Here is a 14,266-nt window from a genome sequence, read left to right on the forward strand (position 1 = left end):
TCAAGAGCGAGTGAGTACACTGGTCCACTTAAAATGGTAAACACAGTAGGTATGCACACACATAAACACACACAGTGTTAGTGTGTACCTGGTATTCCCTACGTTATGGGGTTCAAATGTGTGTGTGTGCGGACAAAAAGATAAAGGTACAAAACTGTGAGGGAAAGCATTGCGAATGAAGATCGAATTAAAAATGATTGATAAATATAAGAGTACATATATACAGAATACATACATTTTATTTATATATGTACATAAATTATATATATATAGGGAGAGCGTGGTGAGTTGAGCCAATTTTTACTTGCGGTGTGATTAAAGTGAGCACATGACAGTAAATGGGTCCAACTTAAATATGTACATAAATTTCAGGATGTGGTGCATCCTTGGGAATAATCAATATGGAGCTAAAATAAACTGATTTTAAAATATGGCTTTCCAAAAAAAAAAAAGGTGGACTCTTGGCTCAACTTGCCCCCATTGAGGGGTAAGTTGAGCCACATGGAGTTAAACTGTGCCACTGATTATGCTGAAGTAAAACTGAACCTTTTCACTTAATACTATATCAAAGGAAGAGAAATTAATCAAAAAATGACTTATTCAAATCTATGTGTGAGCCTTGTGATGGACTGGCCATGCATGCAGGGAGTTTCCCCACCTGTGGCTCTAGACGCTGGGTTAGGATCCAGCTCCCTGTGACCCTGATAAGGACAAATAGGTTTGGATAACAGAATAGATGAATGGATGACTTCTTAAAAGTTTTATTTAAAGATACAGTTCACAACTTTGAAGGCATTTTTTGCCAAGTTCAGAACAAAATAAAGTTCAAATTGAAGAATAAAAAAGTGACTGCAACTGACCTTACAGAACTGGGCTAACAGTACTCAACATCCCACTTATAAATGTTGCAGGGAAATACAATTTCATAAAACTTCAATGGCCAATTTTCATAAACAAGGCCTATTTAAAATTTACAGAACAAAATCAAGTTCAAAACAAAGAACAAAACATTCCAGGAAAGAAAACGTTTCATAAACCATATATAAATAATGTTTTTGTGCTAAATCTTTGAGAACATTATTAAACACCAGAAAACTTTCTGTTTATGTTACTAGAAGAATGGTTGTTCATAACATTGAGAGAACCTAAGCAGAACGTTAGCCAGTGTTCTGAGAATGTTCTCTGTTAGCTGGGTGTCATGATTGACAGCTCCCTCCTGCTCTTCTCCTCAGCGCTGTCAGCAGCAGCAGGCCGGGGAAAGCTGGAGGTTTGTCGGCTGCTGTTGGAGCAGGGCTCTGCTGTGGCGCAGCCCAACCGGAGAGGAGTCGTGCCGCTCTTCAGCTCTGTGCGTCAAGGGCACTGGCAGGTAATTGATAAAGACTTGTTTTCCAGCTTTATTTTTGAAAGATAGAGAGTGTGTCTCCATGTTTCAGCTGTACACTCTCTTTCAGATTGTGGATCTGTTAGTGTTGCATGGGGCAGATGTAAACCTGGCTGATAAACAAGGCCGTACTCCACTCATGATGGCTGCCTCAGAAGGGCACCTGGACACAGTGGAGTTCCTAATGGCTCAGGGTACATGATATACACCTTTATGGCACAAAAGCACTGTTTAATGAGGTTTGCATCAGATATACCTCATATCCTATGTTTATTTGTAGGTGCATCTATGGATCTAATGGATAAGGAGGGTCTGACTGCGCTCAGCTGGGCATGTTTGAAAGGACATCTGCCTGTGGTTCGCTGCTTGGTGGAAAGGGGTGCAGCGACAGACCACACTGATAAAAATGGACGAACGCCTCTCGATCTGGCTGCCTTCTATGGAGACTCAGAAGTGGTGAGCGATATTTCAGTTAGCTTGGCATTTTTGGGTTAGGTTTTCAAAGTTTTTTTTGACTTGGTTTATCATGGTATTGATTTAATAAATTGTTATATAAGAAAACATTGCAAACTATTAAAAACCTTTACAAAACTAAATAAAGTACAATTGCATTTTTATGAAATTCTTATATTTATGTTTAAATTAATATAGTGGGTTAACAAATTAGGCTCTATGAACAGCTTAGGTGGAGTGCTGTGGTATACCACAGAAAATAATTTCTACTTGTTTTTTAATTTTTTATGAAGCTGCAAAAAATATGTTGCTCCAGTAACAGTGAACTTTCACTTCCCCTTTTACTTCTACTGTAAGTGTAGATCTGTCCACTGTGTTTGTTTTTACAAACCAAGAAAAGAGTCTTTAGAGATTATTTTCTGTGCAAATCCACAGCACTACACTTCAATGTGTTTAATGTATGCATGATGAAAAGCTAAAAATTATTCTTATTTCCTCCATTACTGAGTCTCTTTCTTCTCTCTGCTTTTTTTCTGTCTCAGGTGCAGTTCCTGGTGGATCATGGGGCTTTGATTGAGCATGTGGACTACAGTGGGATGCGTCCTCTGGACCGGGCAGTCGGCTGCAGAAACACATCAGTGGTGGTCGCCCTGCTGAAGAAAGGAGCCAAAATCGGTATGACAAATTGCATGCAACTAAATAATCAGATTGATGGCTTAAAGGAACACTCCACTATTTTTGAAAATAGGCAAATTTTCCATCTCCCCTAGAGTTAAACAGTTGAGTTTTACCGTTTTCGAATCCATTCAGCCGATCTCCGGGTCTGGCGGTAGCACTTTTAGCTGTAGCTTAGCATAGATCATTGAATCTGATTAGACCGTTAGCATCTCGCTCAAAAATGACCAAAGAGTTTCTATATTTTTCCTATTTAAAACTTGACTCTTCTGCAGTTACATCGTGTACTAAGACCGACGTAAAATTAAAAGTTGCGATTTTCTTGGCCGATATGGCTAGGAACTGTACTCTCATTCCGGCGTAATAATCAAGAACTTTGCTGCCATACCATGGGTGCAGCAGTTACGCCGGAATGAGAGTATAGTTTCTAGCCATATCGGCCAAGAAAATCGCAACTTTTCATTTTCCGTCGGTCTTAGTACACGATGTAACTACAGAAGTGTCAAGTTTTAAATAGGAAAAATATAGAAACTCTTTGGTCATTTTTGAGCGAGATGCTAACGGTCTAATCAGATTCAATGATCTATGCTAAGCTACAGCTAAAAGTGCTACCGCCAGACCCGGAGATCGGCTGAATGGATTCGAAAACGGTAAAACTCAACTGTTTAACTCTAGGGGAGATGGAAAATGAGCCTATTTTCAAAAATAGTGGAGTGTTCCTTTAATCGGATTGAAAAGCCTTCATGTAAACACCTCATTCTGTCCTATTGAGCTTGATCTGAATTAAATTTTCATCTGATTGAAAGGGGTATTGTATTCCTGAAATATTCCAATCAGTAAGGAAAAAAAATTGTGCAAACACTGGAATATGACTGTGTGCTGTGATGCATATATTTACATACGTATTGCAAAGTGCCTCTTTATTTTAATCTTTTTGCTTATGAAAGATCAGTGGAGCAGAATAACTATTTGCTAAAAAAGCTCTTCTGACATATACATCAGCTTTTCAAATAAATTATTAGCGGGTAATTAGCAGACAGTCTACTAATACTTTAGTTGACATGTACTTATAGTAGGGGTGTGCCCGAAGCCGAATACCTTATTCGGAAAGACATGGATAATGGCTTCAAAACGAATAATTATGCAGAATAATATTCAGCTGAGGCTAACACAGTCACTTCTCGTGTTTGCTGGATTACAGGTGATCCCAGGGAAAGTACGATATTATACATAGCCTCTAAAACCACTACGCAATAATGAGTGTGTGAAGTGAATGAGTGTAAGCACTATGAATGAAATGAGTGCCAATCAAATAGCCGCACTGCTTTTTCCTCTCCGTGTCGCTCTCAGAAATCAGCTCGGCAAGAGTAAATAATCTAAATACCACATCATACACATGTTCTACTATCTGATATGTATATTTAAATGATTTAAATCTTGTACGATCTTACTCAGTACACAGTGTTGTATATATACTTCTTATTTTAATTGTATTAACATTTGTTATTACTTATGTTTTAATTAGAACTTTTTAATCATTTGAGATTGATACAGACACAGATATTGGCTCCGCTGCATACCCCTAATTTATAGTTAGTAAAATGTAAAAAGTGGACTGTCAAAATACCTGATGCACGTGTAAACGAATATGTGAAATCAGACTGGATTGATTCCGACTGACAATTAGTGCATGTGAACTTACCCAGTGTTAATGTGGCTCAGGCATTGCCCATACTGTAGAAACAAAACGTCTCTATAAGCATAGTAAAACCAGAAATCACCTACCAGCCAACGACTGCCAAAAAGAAAACGGCTTAGGGGAGATAAATTATCATTAGCTTGTTCTACAAGAATAGAAATCACTGGAAAGTCCCCATGTATGTGTATGTGTTTTCATGTAGCTCAGCTGCTCTAGCATTCTGCTGCACTGTGCTTTACTTCACTAACTCCAGCTGCTCTTGGTTAATGCATCTTTTTGTTTGTGGTGTTTGCATTTGTTTTCACTTGCAACCTGTTTCTCTTGCTCTGTTGCTCTTTCTCTTTACTGCCTTACTCTCTCTGTTTGTCAATTCAATTGTTGGTAAGAGGTAGTTTAATGTTGTTAGTGCTGGTGTTGTTTTGCTGTTTTACTTTTAATTTCTAATTCTTTAGCTGAAGCTCTTTTTCCCCACCACTCACGGCTGCTTTTTTTGTGTTCCCCCTCACCTTTCTTCCACGACCACTGCATTACTCTTAACTTCCTCTTTCTCCCACTCTCACTTTCACTCACCTACACACACGCCACTCTCATTACCACCTATGGTTGTGCCACTCACCCCATCTTATTCTCCCGCAACCCCGATCCTCATTCCCTCGCTCTCACAACCCCTGACTTCCGGCCACAGGATGTCAGACACTGCCAAGTCGGCATAAAGGAGGTAATGCTTGTGCTCGGGCTGCTTGCATCTTGCTTCCCTTCAGGCATCCTGACAGCTCTCTGTTCTGTGTGCAGTGGCGTGTTTGGGTGCTGCAGGTTTGACTGGCACTGTAAACTGTCCTGAAGTGTTAAAAATGAAAGGTTACAGGGAATGAGAACTTGAGTTCACCCTGAAGGCATCCTCATCCTGTTGTCCTCGCCTTCATCTGTTTGTTATGATTCCTGAGCGCTCTGCACTCCTCTGTCTTTCTCTCCATGTTTTTCCTTCAAACCAGTTGTTCATTTTGACCCATCAAACATCCTGTTACCCATAGGTCCTGCTACCTGGGCAATGGCGACATCTAAACCTGACATCATGATTATCCTACTGAGTAAACTTTTAGAGGAAGGAGATGGCTTCTACAAGGTCAGATTTACTCAAAATTTACCTCTGATGTTTGCACAGATTTGCCTAGAACAAAGTCCTAGACTCTGTGTATTTACACAGTCAATCATCTTTTCACCTACAGAAGGGTAAAGTGAAGGAGGCAGCTCAGCGCTACCAGTATGCTCTGAAGAAATTTCCCCGAGAAGGATTAAGTGAGGACCTGAAGACCTTTAAGGAGCTCAAAGTGTCTTTGTTCCTGAACTTGTCTCGCTGTCGGAGGAAAATGAATGTGAGAACAGCATGAATGTTTCTAAAAATACACTTTGCAAGGTGTCATTCTAGCACACCGTAAAATTCGGCTTAAAAATCTTGTGTGATGCTGTAATATTGTAACTGCAGTATGCAGCATGTCGTGAGAACCTTGCTGATATATGTCTAGTACAACTGGGCAAACTAATGAAATGTCAACCCCCAAATTACAAAAATGAAATAGATTTAACTGAACACACTTTCTTGGTTCCAGGACTTTGGCATGGCGGAAGAGTTTGCTACCAAGGCTCTGGAACTGAAGCCTACGTCTTATGAGGCATTCTATGCTAGAGCCCGTGCCAAGCGTAGCAGCAGGTAGGGTTCTTCCATTATTTTCCTTCCTTACGGATCAAGTTACTTAAGGGTGGCTTAATATTTCCATTGCCGCTTTATAGGCAATTCGCTGAAGCACTAGATGACCTGAGGGAAGCCATAAAGCTGTGTCCCAACAATCGTGAAATCCAGCGTCTCCTTCAGCGCGTGGATGAGGAGTACAGGCAAGTTACCCAATCAGAGGAGCCAGAGCTTGAGCCTCCTCCATCCCCACCACCATCTCCCTTACCAGTGGAGGAAGATGAGGAGCCCCCTCATCATACCCCTCCCCCTGAGCCAAGACTGGATGACATGGAGCCTGTCCAAGACTTGTTTGAGGATGATGACTTCCTGGAACAAGAGCTAGAGGCTGTGTCTATTGGTCTTGCTTCTGATATTCGCTCGAATGCTTCGAGCCTTGCCATTATACATAGTCCACCCCTTTCTCCGGGCCATCATGACACTGGCTACCTATTTGGAGGGCAGGCCTTTGAGTTCCACCCAAGCTCCTCCTCCATGTCATCTCCTACCCATCATAGTTACCAGTCCACCTCCCCGTGTATCTCTCCAACACATCAGAACTCCCACTACCACCAGAGTCCACCCCACACCTCGCCAGTCCATCAGTCCTCCTACCGGTTCAGCCCTCCACCCATGGGCAGTGGAGGGAACCAGGGGATGGACTACCAGAGTCCTCCGCCATCTCCTCTTAGGCGTGGGGTTCCATTCAGAGGTAGCCCTCCAATTGAGAGTGTGTGTCTATATCGTTCCCAGTCTGGCTCTCCAGTCCGCTACCAACAGGATCCTTTACCTAGCCGCCCTAAATCACCACTGTTGAAGATGAGCAGCCAGCGATCCTTCCAACTCCAGTCGCAACCTTCCCAGAGCTCTCAGACCAGTCAGCACCACCAGGTTCAGGGTCTTCGCCTGCAGCCCTCTATGGCACAGATCGTCCGCACTAACCAGCCCAGTAACAGTATGTACAGCCAGTTGGCACATCCACTCAGCAGTAGGTACCAGGGCAGTTCTATGGATGTAGACAGGGAGAGAGATCGAGAGCCAAGGCTGGTGTACCAGCCCTCATTGGATGGCCGGTCAATGTCTCAAGTGCAATCCAGCCTTAGTGTGGGAGCTCTGTGTCAGCATGGGGGCCGAGGTGGGCCTGCTGGGGTTTTGGAGTCAAACTTGGGGAAAGATGAGATCCCTCAGCGTCCTGCTTCAGCCTATCGTTCAGCTACAGGGGGACCCGGAGGCATGCGCTTCAGCCAAACCCCCCAGATAAGCCGTAGTCAGTCAGCGGCATACTATCCTGTCTCCAAGCATGAACTTGAGAGAGCAGTGGCAGCCTCTGCTCTGCCACCATGCCAACTGGGCTCTCCAGAGATCCCCCACCTAGTGCGCAGACCTATCAGTGCCAATACAAGTGACCTAAAACAGCATGTATCGACCCCCAGACCACTGATCCACTCCCAGAGTGTAAATCTTCGTTTCTCCCCATCTAGCAGTAATATCTCCTCAGGTTCCAGCTGCAATCTAGCCCCTGGCTTCAGGCCTTCCTCCTCCATGGCCCAAATGGAAATCCCGCTGCAGGCTGCATATGAACGAAGCTTTGACGAGCCATCTACCCTCTCACCCTCTCAGAGCGGACTGTACTCGGGTGAGCCCGCCCGATCCCGGACCACGCCATTCATGGGCGTCATTGACAAGACCGCAAGGACTCAGCAGCAGTACCTTCACCAGCCTTCCCGGGCCTGGCCTGTGTCATCTCTGGAATCGGTTATCACTAGCCCCACGTCGCCTGGTAATTTGATCCACCAAGCCTCCACCGCTTCCTCCTACAGCCCACCTACATCTCTAGGCAATATTGCCTACTACAATAAGACCAATAATGCCCAAAATGGACACATGCTAGAGGAAGAGTACTATGTACAGCCGCAGCCATCCTCCCTGGGCAAGCTTGCCAATGGAGGGGCCCGTGATCGAGACTTCCTGGAGCGAGTGAGCCAGGCACCAACGTACCAGGATGTTAAGGTAGCGCGGACAATGCCCGTGGCACAGGCGTACCAGGAGAACATGTACCGCCAGCTTTCCCGTGATGCCAGACAAGGTCCCACCTCGCCCATCAAACCAAAGAGACCCTTTGTGGAGTCAAATGTTTAACAGGCACCCAAAAGGGTGGGCACAAAGGTATGAGTGACAGTGAATGTTTGTGTCAGGTCTTACGTAAGGGACTGTGTAGGTGCAGGTTATTAAAGCCAGTATTTCAAGTAGAGGAAACTGCACAGGAGAAATACTTTTAATTAACTAAAAAACAGTGTTACAAATACCTGTGTACAAATACATGTGCCTACTTTAGGTCAACTCAATCTGTTGGTAAAAACTCAGACAGCACCCTTTTGGAGTATTAGAATACAGTACGTTAAAGTAAAAAATGTTCTTTAAAGCTCTGCACATTATATAAGAAAGCACATTTATTGACGTTCCACAGCAGAGGCCACATACAGAAGAATAGTGTGTCTTGCCATTGTTCCCAGCACTAAAGCAGATATGAAACTGGCAATCTATGTGTTGAACGCATTCCTTCCTCACCTAATCCTACTCTCTCTCTTCCCAATGAACCTAAACAGATTTGCTAGGCTTTCTGAACATGATATTGTTGAATTGTTCAATACTGTAAAAAGTGAAAATCTGATTCAGAAAAACTAAGTTGTAGTTATAGAAGGAAAAGAGGAATATTTATAATTAAGTTATATGATGTATAGAAATATTAAAGCAGCTTTCCTGTCAGGTTTATTTTGTTTTCTTTTTGTCTTTAATTTCGTATTTATTGATTTGGGCTTTTGGAAACGGTATCAACTATTTAAAAAAATAATGATTTCAAAATAATGAGTTTATGACCAGAGATTATTGTCTTTACAGTTATTACCTTACATTTCTGGCTCTCAAGCAGAAATATTTTTTGTGTCAAAATTCACAGTTGTAGTGTGGCAATAATATTAGTTTAAACAATTTTTTGGGAATAAGCTTAATATGATTTTCAAGTAACCCTCACATTTTGTGGATATGGCTTAGTCTTTATTTACAAAATGAGTTCAGTTAACTACCAAGTACTGGAGTGGCAATCCTGCCGTATTTCAAGTTGAAGAATGTATCACACCATAGACGTCTTATGAACTCTACAGTATGTATACTACGCAACACAAAGTTTCAGGGGCGTTTGCAAGGTAGTAATAGAATTTCTTCTCTTTTTTTCAGTTTCTTTATTGTTCTAAGAAGCGTCAGTATATCAAGTGAAGTATGTTTGTTTTAACTTTTAAACTTTTATTCATAACTTTGGTCTGCACTGACTGTCTGTGCATTATGAAGAAAGAGAGCACTTTATTCATTTGTAAGGATTGTATGGAATGTGAATATTGAGGGGCTGGAGATGTTTTTTTTTTGTTGTTGTTGTTTTGTTTTTGTTTTGGATCTGGGACGGGACGGGACGTCCTTACTAACAAACGTTCGGTGAACACTGGAAAATAACCTGTGATTAGCTGTACTACTAGAAAACAAATAGCAGTTATTGTCCTTGGTGCAATTCTAATTTTTCAAGCAAATTAATGAACAATAATATAAAAGAGCAAGATTATGTTTTTAAAAAGATATAAAAAAGTGTATATAACAGCCTTTATAGAGCGCAGTGTACTTGCTGTATATAGTGGCCAAATGTGTTCATGCATACAAAATCCTGCTCTCCTTTGCAAATGCGTCGCTAAATGCAGCGTGTCAAGGACTTGATGAGCCTCACGTGTCAAACACAGTTCAGTGGCGTCACACACTACCGAAAAGTAAACCAGCTGTTTTGAAATAGTGTATTTGTCGTGTAAAAATACAATATTCAGCTAGTTCCTTTTGAAGTTCTCTGCTTCAGATTGCAATACTATTAACATGCCGAGCTTAAATGTGGCTTTGGTCAGATCTTCTCAAAAATACAGCATATGGACAGGTATCTAGACAGCTTGTCTTAAAGGCAACCATATTCACCTTTCTGTTGCTGTCAGTGTAAACTTGCTTGAATTGAGAGATGCCTCGTGGTCAGCTTCGGGGAAAAGCTAAATAAATAACACTTGAGAACACAGGACTCTGATGTGGGCTTGTCAAGAGCCTCTTTAGGGTGGTGTGGTTTTTCAGTGCAAGTTATTTTTGCTGTACATAACCTGACGCATGATTTACCCTCCATCCCCCTCTGAATTCGACATACACAGACATTCGTGAATCTGCCATATGTCTCCAATAGAAGAACTAAACAGAAATAAAGTTCACAACCGACGAAAAAAGAAATCTCACACTCATCTCCACCAAACTCAACAGTAGAGACGTGACATTTACCTCTAAAGGGTTTGGCCATTCTTTTTATCTTTCAGTTAGATTTGAGTTGATTTTAATGTACTTGCTTGCTAAGCAGAATTTCTCGTCTGTAAATGTGAGCTTTCAGAGCGCTGTGACAACGTTTAATGACTTCAATAAACCAGAATGTGTTTTTATCATGTCACTTGTCCTTTTTATATGGTTTATGTTTATTAATAGTTTCAATATAAGAAATGTATAACACTGGTCGAGCTCCTAATATTCCTTTTATTGTGGTTTGACTGTACTTTATATTCAGATGTTACATGTTAACTGCTAATAATCAAACCATTAAACAAGTATCATAAGTATTCAAGGAATAGTTCACCCAAAAATAAAAATTTGTATTCACCCCCAGGTCATCCAGATTTTCATGAGTTTGTTTTATCAGACTTGCTCGCACTTGCTCATCAATGGATCCTCTGCAGTGAATGGGTGCCGTCAGAATAAGAGTCCAAACAGCTGATAAAAACATCACAATAATCCACAAGTAATCCACACCACTCCAGTCCATCAATTAACATCTTATGAAGTGAGAAGCTGCATGTTTATATATTGTGATGTTTTTATCAGCTGTTTGGACTCTCATTCTGACGGCACCCATTCACTGCAGAGCATCCATTGGTGAGCAAGTGATGGAATGCCACATTTCTCCAAATCTGATGAAAAAACAAACTCCTCTACATCTTGGATGGTCTGAGGGTGACTACATTTTGAGAAAATGTTCATTTTTGGGTGAACTATTCCTTTAAACAGTCATGTATGATACCTCAAATCATACTGGCTGTTGAGAAGAGACTATTACATTTCTATGTGATCAAACTTGATTTTCATCTGGAAAATGATAAAAATCCTCTAGCTATATCTATGGACCAGAGACCAGGGGCCTCATTTATAAAATGTTGCGTATAAACCGTCCTAAATTTGTTCTAAGATAATTTCTCAAAAGTGTGTAAGTATGGTATTCAGAGAAAACGAACGTGCGCACAAAAACACGTGCGTATGCCTCTCTTCCAGATGTGACATTTATAAATCGCAAAAATCTTGAAATTGTTCGCAGCTGGCTGGTGTTAAATCTCCGCCTTGTAAACGCCCCCTAATTAATGTCATTACCATATGAAAGAGCACACGTCAATATCCAAATTTCTATGCTTGAGAATGACGAGCACAAAGAAAAAAAACTTTACTGAGTCTGAAATTGAGGTCAAGTACAATTTTCAGTCATCTTAAAAAAAGTGAGCCATCCTACTTTTAAAATCACTTGCTATGACAACTAATAAAAAGTTTAGTATCACAAAATTCTTGCAAAACTTGAAAAAACATTATTGAAAGAAAAATTGGACGTTTCATAAAATAAATTATTACACAATTATGGTCTCCTGTATGAAAAAGCCTGCATGTGATTTGGCATTTCTTTATATTTACACAGTTTACTAATGCTGCTCATTAATGTACTGACACAAAAATATATAGTGTATTTTATACAAATATAACTGATGTATCTATTTTACGCATTAGTAGTAAATCAAGACTTCGCAAGTGAAATAATCTTGTGAAATAAAATAATAATAATAAAAAACAACATGGAATGTATGTATGTGCTGTACATGTGGAAGAATTGACAATAAAGCAGACTTGACTTGACTTGGAATAAACTGTGTACAGAAAGCGTGCGAGTAGGCCTAAAGAACTCTCAACATTAGGCTACTAAAAAGGTCAGTTTAATCTCGCAAAAATTCCCGTTAGTAAAAAATCTGCCTACACTGACTGCACAATTAATCTCTTACACTGCATCTTTGCTGTTTATGATGAATTCGGTGCTTGAACGTACACCGCTTTTATTATTATTGCAGCTTAAATGTTCAAAAAGCTGCAGTACTCCGACTTTGCCACAAGGAAAAGTGCGTACGCCTACTCAGACCCTGACGTGGTGCTAAGTACTTTTCCACGTCAAAGACCGTTTTTATAAATATGAACGTTGTCTTGGATTTTAGCGTACGCACACTCTAAGATCAAATCTGTGCGTACGCACATTTTATAAATGAGGCCCCTGAACCTTTTTTGAACACCACTCTAAACACCTAAGCAACTATCTAAAACACCTTAGAATCATAATTAGCAAATGCTGGAAAACGAACGTCTTCGTGGCGAGTTTTGAAGACCATTTACGTTCTTCACAGAAAATGTTGTTTTTGCTTATAAGCAAGTTTATTATAACCAAAAAAATATTTTGGTTTCTACACAAGAAGAGACAATTCAAGTAACTTAAAAGAAAAAAATTAATAACAGAGTCAACAACCGAAGTAGAACAGCCTTTTACAAAGTACTTTTTAAAAGAATCATCAAAGAACAACAGCAACAAGAAACATTTTTACTCAAGACTTTCTTTGGCACAAACTAAATGTTTATGCAGTGCAGCAATCCTTTTCACTTCTGCTCCAAAAACATTCTTTAAAGCTCAGAACAGAACAGAACTCCATATATGATTGATCTTCAAGCTGATGGTTCTTTTTGTGTCAAGAGCTTACTGTTTTGATGGCTGGTTCAAACACCAAAAGCTGCGACATTCACTTTTACTCCTTCTTGGGTTTGGCTGTGAGAAGATGCACAAATCCTGGCACCAACACCATGACCACCTGCGGCACAATGCTGTATTTGAGAAAGAACAGCGAGTAGAAGAGAAGCGGAGGAACGGTGGGCACGGGGAAACTGCTGATGTAGTGGAGGGCTATGGACGAGAGGGCCAGACAGAGAGTCCTGGGAACCCATGGAAGAGCCCATCCACCTGGCTTCCAGTACTGTGCAAGTCCTAGTCCCAGCAGAACCCCGGCATCACGGTTCAGAGAGGAGAAGGGCGCCGTGTCCATACGGATCCACTCGGAGCGAGAGCACCACCTCTTAGCCAGTGAGATAGACCTGCGGTTCAGAGTTTAAAGGAGACATATTATGCCCCTTTTTACAATATGTAATATAAGTCTCTGGTGTCCCCAGAATGTGTCTGTGAAGTTTCAGCTCAAAATACTCCACAGATCATTTATTATATCATTCTGAAAATGCCTATTTTGAGTGGAAGCAGAAACACGCTGTTTTTCGGGCCTGTCTCTTTAAATGCAAATGAGCTGCTGCTCCCCGCCCCCTTTTCCAGAATAGAGCCATTACAGCTCGGACCTGCTAAAAACATGTTTTGGTTCTGATTGTCATGTTTATCGTGCTGAAATCATGCGTTGTTGTCTCCTCTGAGGCTCGGACTCTAAACGGTGTTCTGTGCTTGTCTGTGCAGCCAAAGACAGAACCGTTAGCATGTTTTGCTCAAACTTTCTCCATGGCATTAGAACTAGTACACCGCTGTTGCTTGCGAAATCAAAATGACGGCGCCATGGGTGGAACGTGCAGATTAAGAGGTGGTAATATTATTTTGAGATCCCTTTGCCATAATTGTTCATAAAGATAAAGCCTCATTAACATACAGTGCTGGGTAGATTACTGTTACTGATTACAAATTACATGACGAAAACTGTAGTTAGTAATCTATTAGATGACACATTTTAGGTAATGTATTCAGATTACTTTTTGATAACTTTTGACCAAACTCATTTATTACATTGAGTTGACAGATTTCTATTCTATATAAAAAAAATATCTATATAAAATATAACATCTATAAAATTATAAAGAAAGAAAACGTATTCCATTTTTGTCAGCAACATGAAGGAAATTCAGGAGGTTTGTGAGCTGATGAAAAGTAATGATTAATATATCATAAAAATGTACAATAAATAATTTTACAATAAACCTTAAAAATAAAAAAATCTATCACTTATTAAAAAAAGGTAATCTTTTAAATAATAAAATTATTTTAAAATAATAATTACTATTATTATCAATTATATTAATAAGTAGTTCATTTTTGGAATCTGATTACGTAATCCAGATTACATTTAACCAGTTACTACCTGGCACTGCT

The 14,266-nt window shown here is 40.4% G+C and overlaps 2 protein-coding genes across 6 annotated transcripts in view; one reads left to right on the forward strand and one right to left on the reverse strand.

Moving 5' to 3' along the window:
• tanc2b (tetratricopeptide repeat, ankyrin repeat and coiled-coil containing 2b) overlaps window positions 1-10,439 on the forward strand; it is a 78,900-nt gene extending 68,461 nt beyond the window's left edge. For 3 of the 5 annotated variants that reach the window (XM_016513367.1, XM_016513370.1, XM_016513371.1), the window contains 9 exons: window positions 1,233-1,366; window positions 1,452-1,575; window positions 1,662-1,837; window positions 2,377-2,509; window positions 4,894-4,926; window positions 5,240-5,331; window positions 5,435-5,581; window positions 5,816-5,916; window positions 5,997-10,439. In XM_016513367.1, coding sequence (XP_016368853.1) covers window positions 1,233-1,366; window positions 1,452-1,575; window positions 1,662-1,837; window positions 2,377-2,509; window positions 4,894-4,926; window positions 5,240-5,331; window positions 5,435-5,581; window positions 5,816-5,916; window positions 5,997-8,073 — 3,017 coding nt within the window. In that variant the 3' untranslated portion in view covers window positions 8,074-10,439. The remainder of the gene's footprint in view (window positions 1-1,232; window positions 1,367-1,451; window positions 1,576-1,661; window positions 1,838-2,376; window positions 2,510-4,893; window positions 4,927-5,239; window positions 5,332-5,434; window positions 5,582-5,815; window positions 5,917-5,996) is intronic. The other 2 variants (XM_016513368.1, XM_016513372.1) reach the window with 1 other exon arrangement.
• A 2,189-nt stretch (window positions 10,440-12,628) lies between these two features.
• Window positions 12,629-14,266, reverse strand: part of g6pc3 (glucose-6-phosphatase catalytic subunit 3) — a 3,878-nt gene continuing 2,240 nt past the window's right edge. The window contains exon 6 of the mRNA XM_016513278.1: window positions 12,629-13,218. Coding sequence (XP_016368764.1) covers window positions 12,876-13,218 — 343 coding nt within the window. The 3' untranslated portion in view covers window positions 12,629-12,875. The remainder of the gene's footprint in view (window positions 13,219-14,266) is intronic.

Source organism: Sinocyclocheilus rhinocerous, unplaced genomic scaffold (genome assembly GCF_001515625.1).
Source record: "Sinocyclocheilus rhinocerous isolate Xijiao unplaced genomic scaffold, SAMN03320098_v1.1 scaffold24, whole genome shotgun sequence".
In the NCBI taxonomy this organism is placed as follows: Eukaryota; Metazoa; Chordata; class Actinopteri; order Cypriniformes; family Cyprinidae; genus Sinocyclocheilus; species Sinocyclocheilus rhinocerous.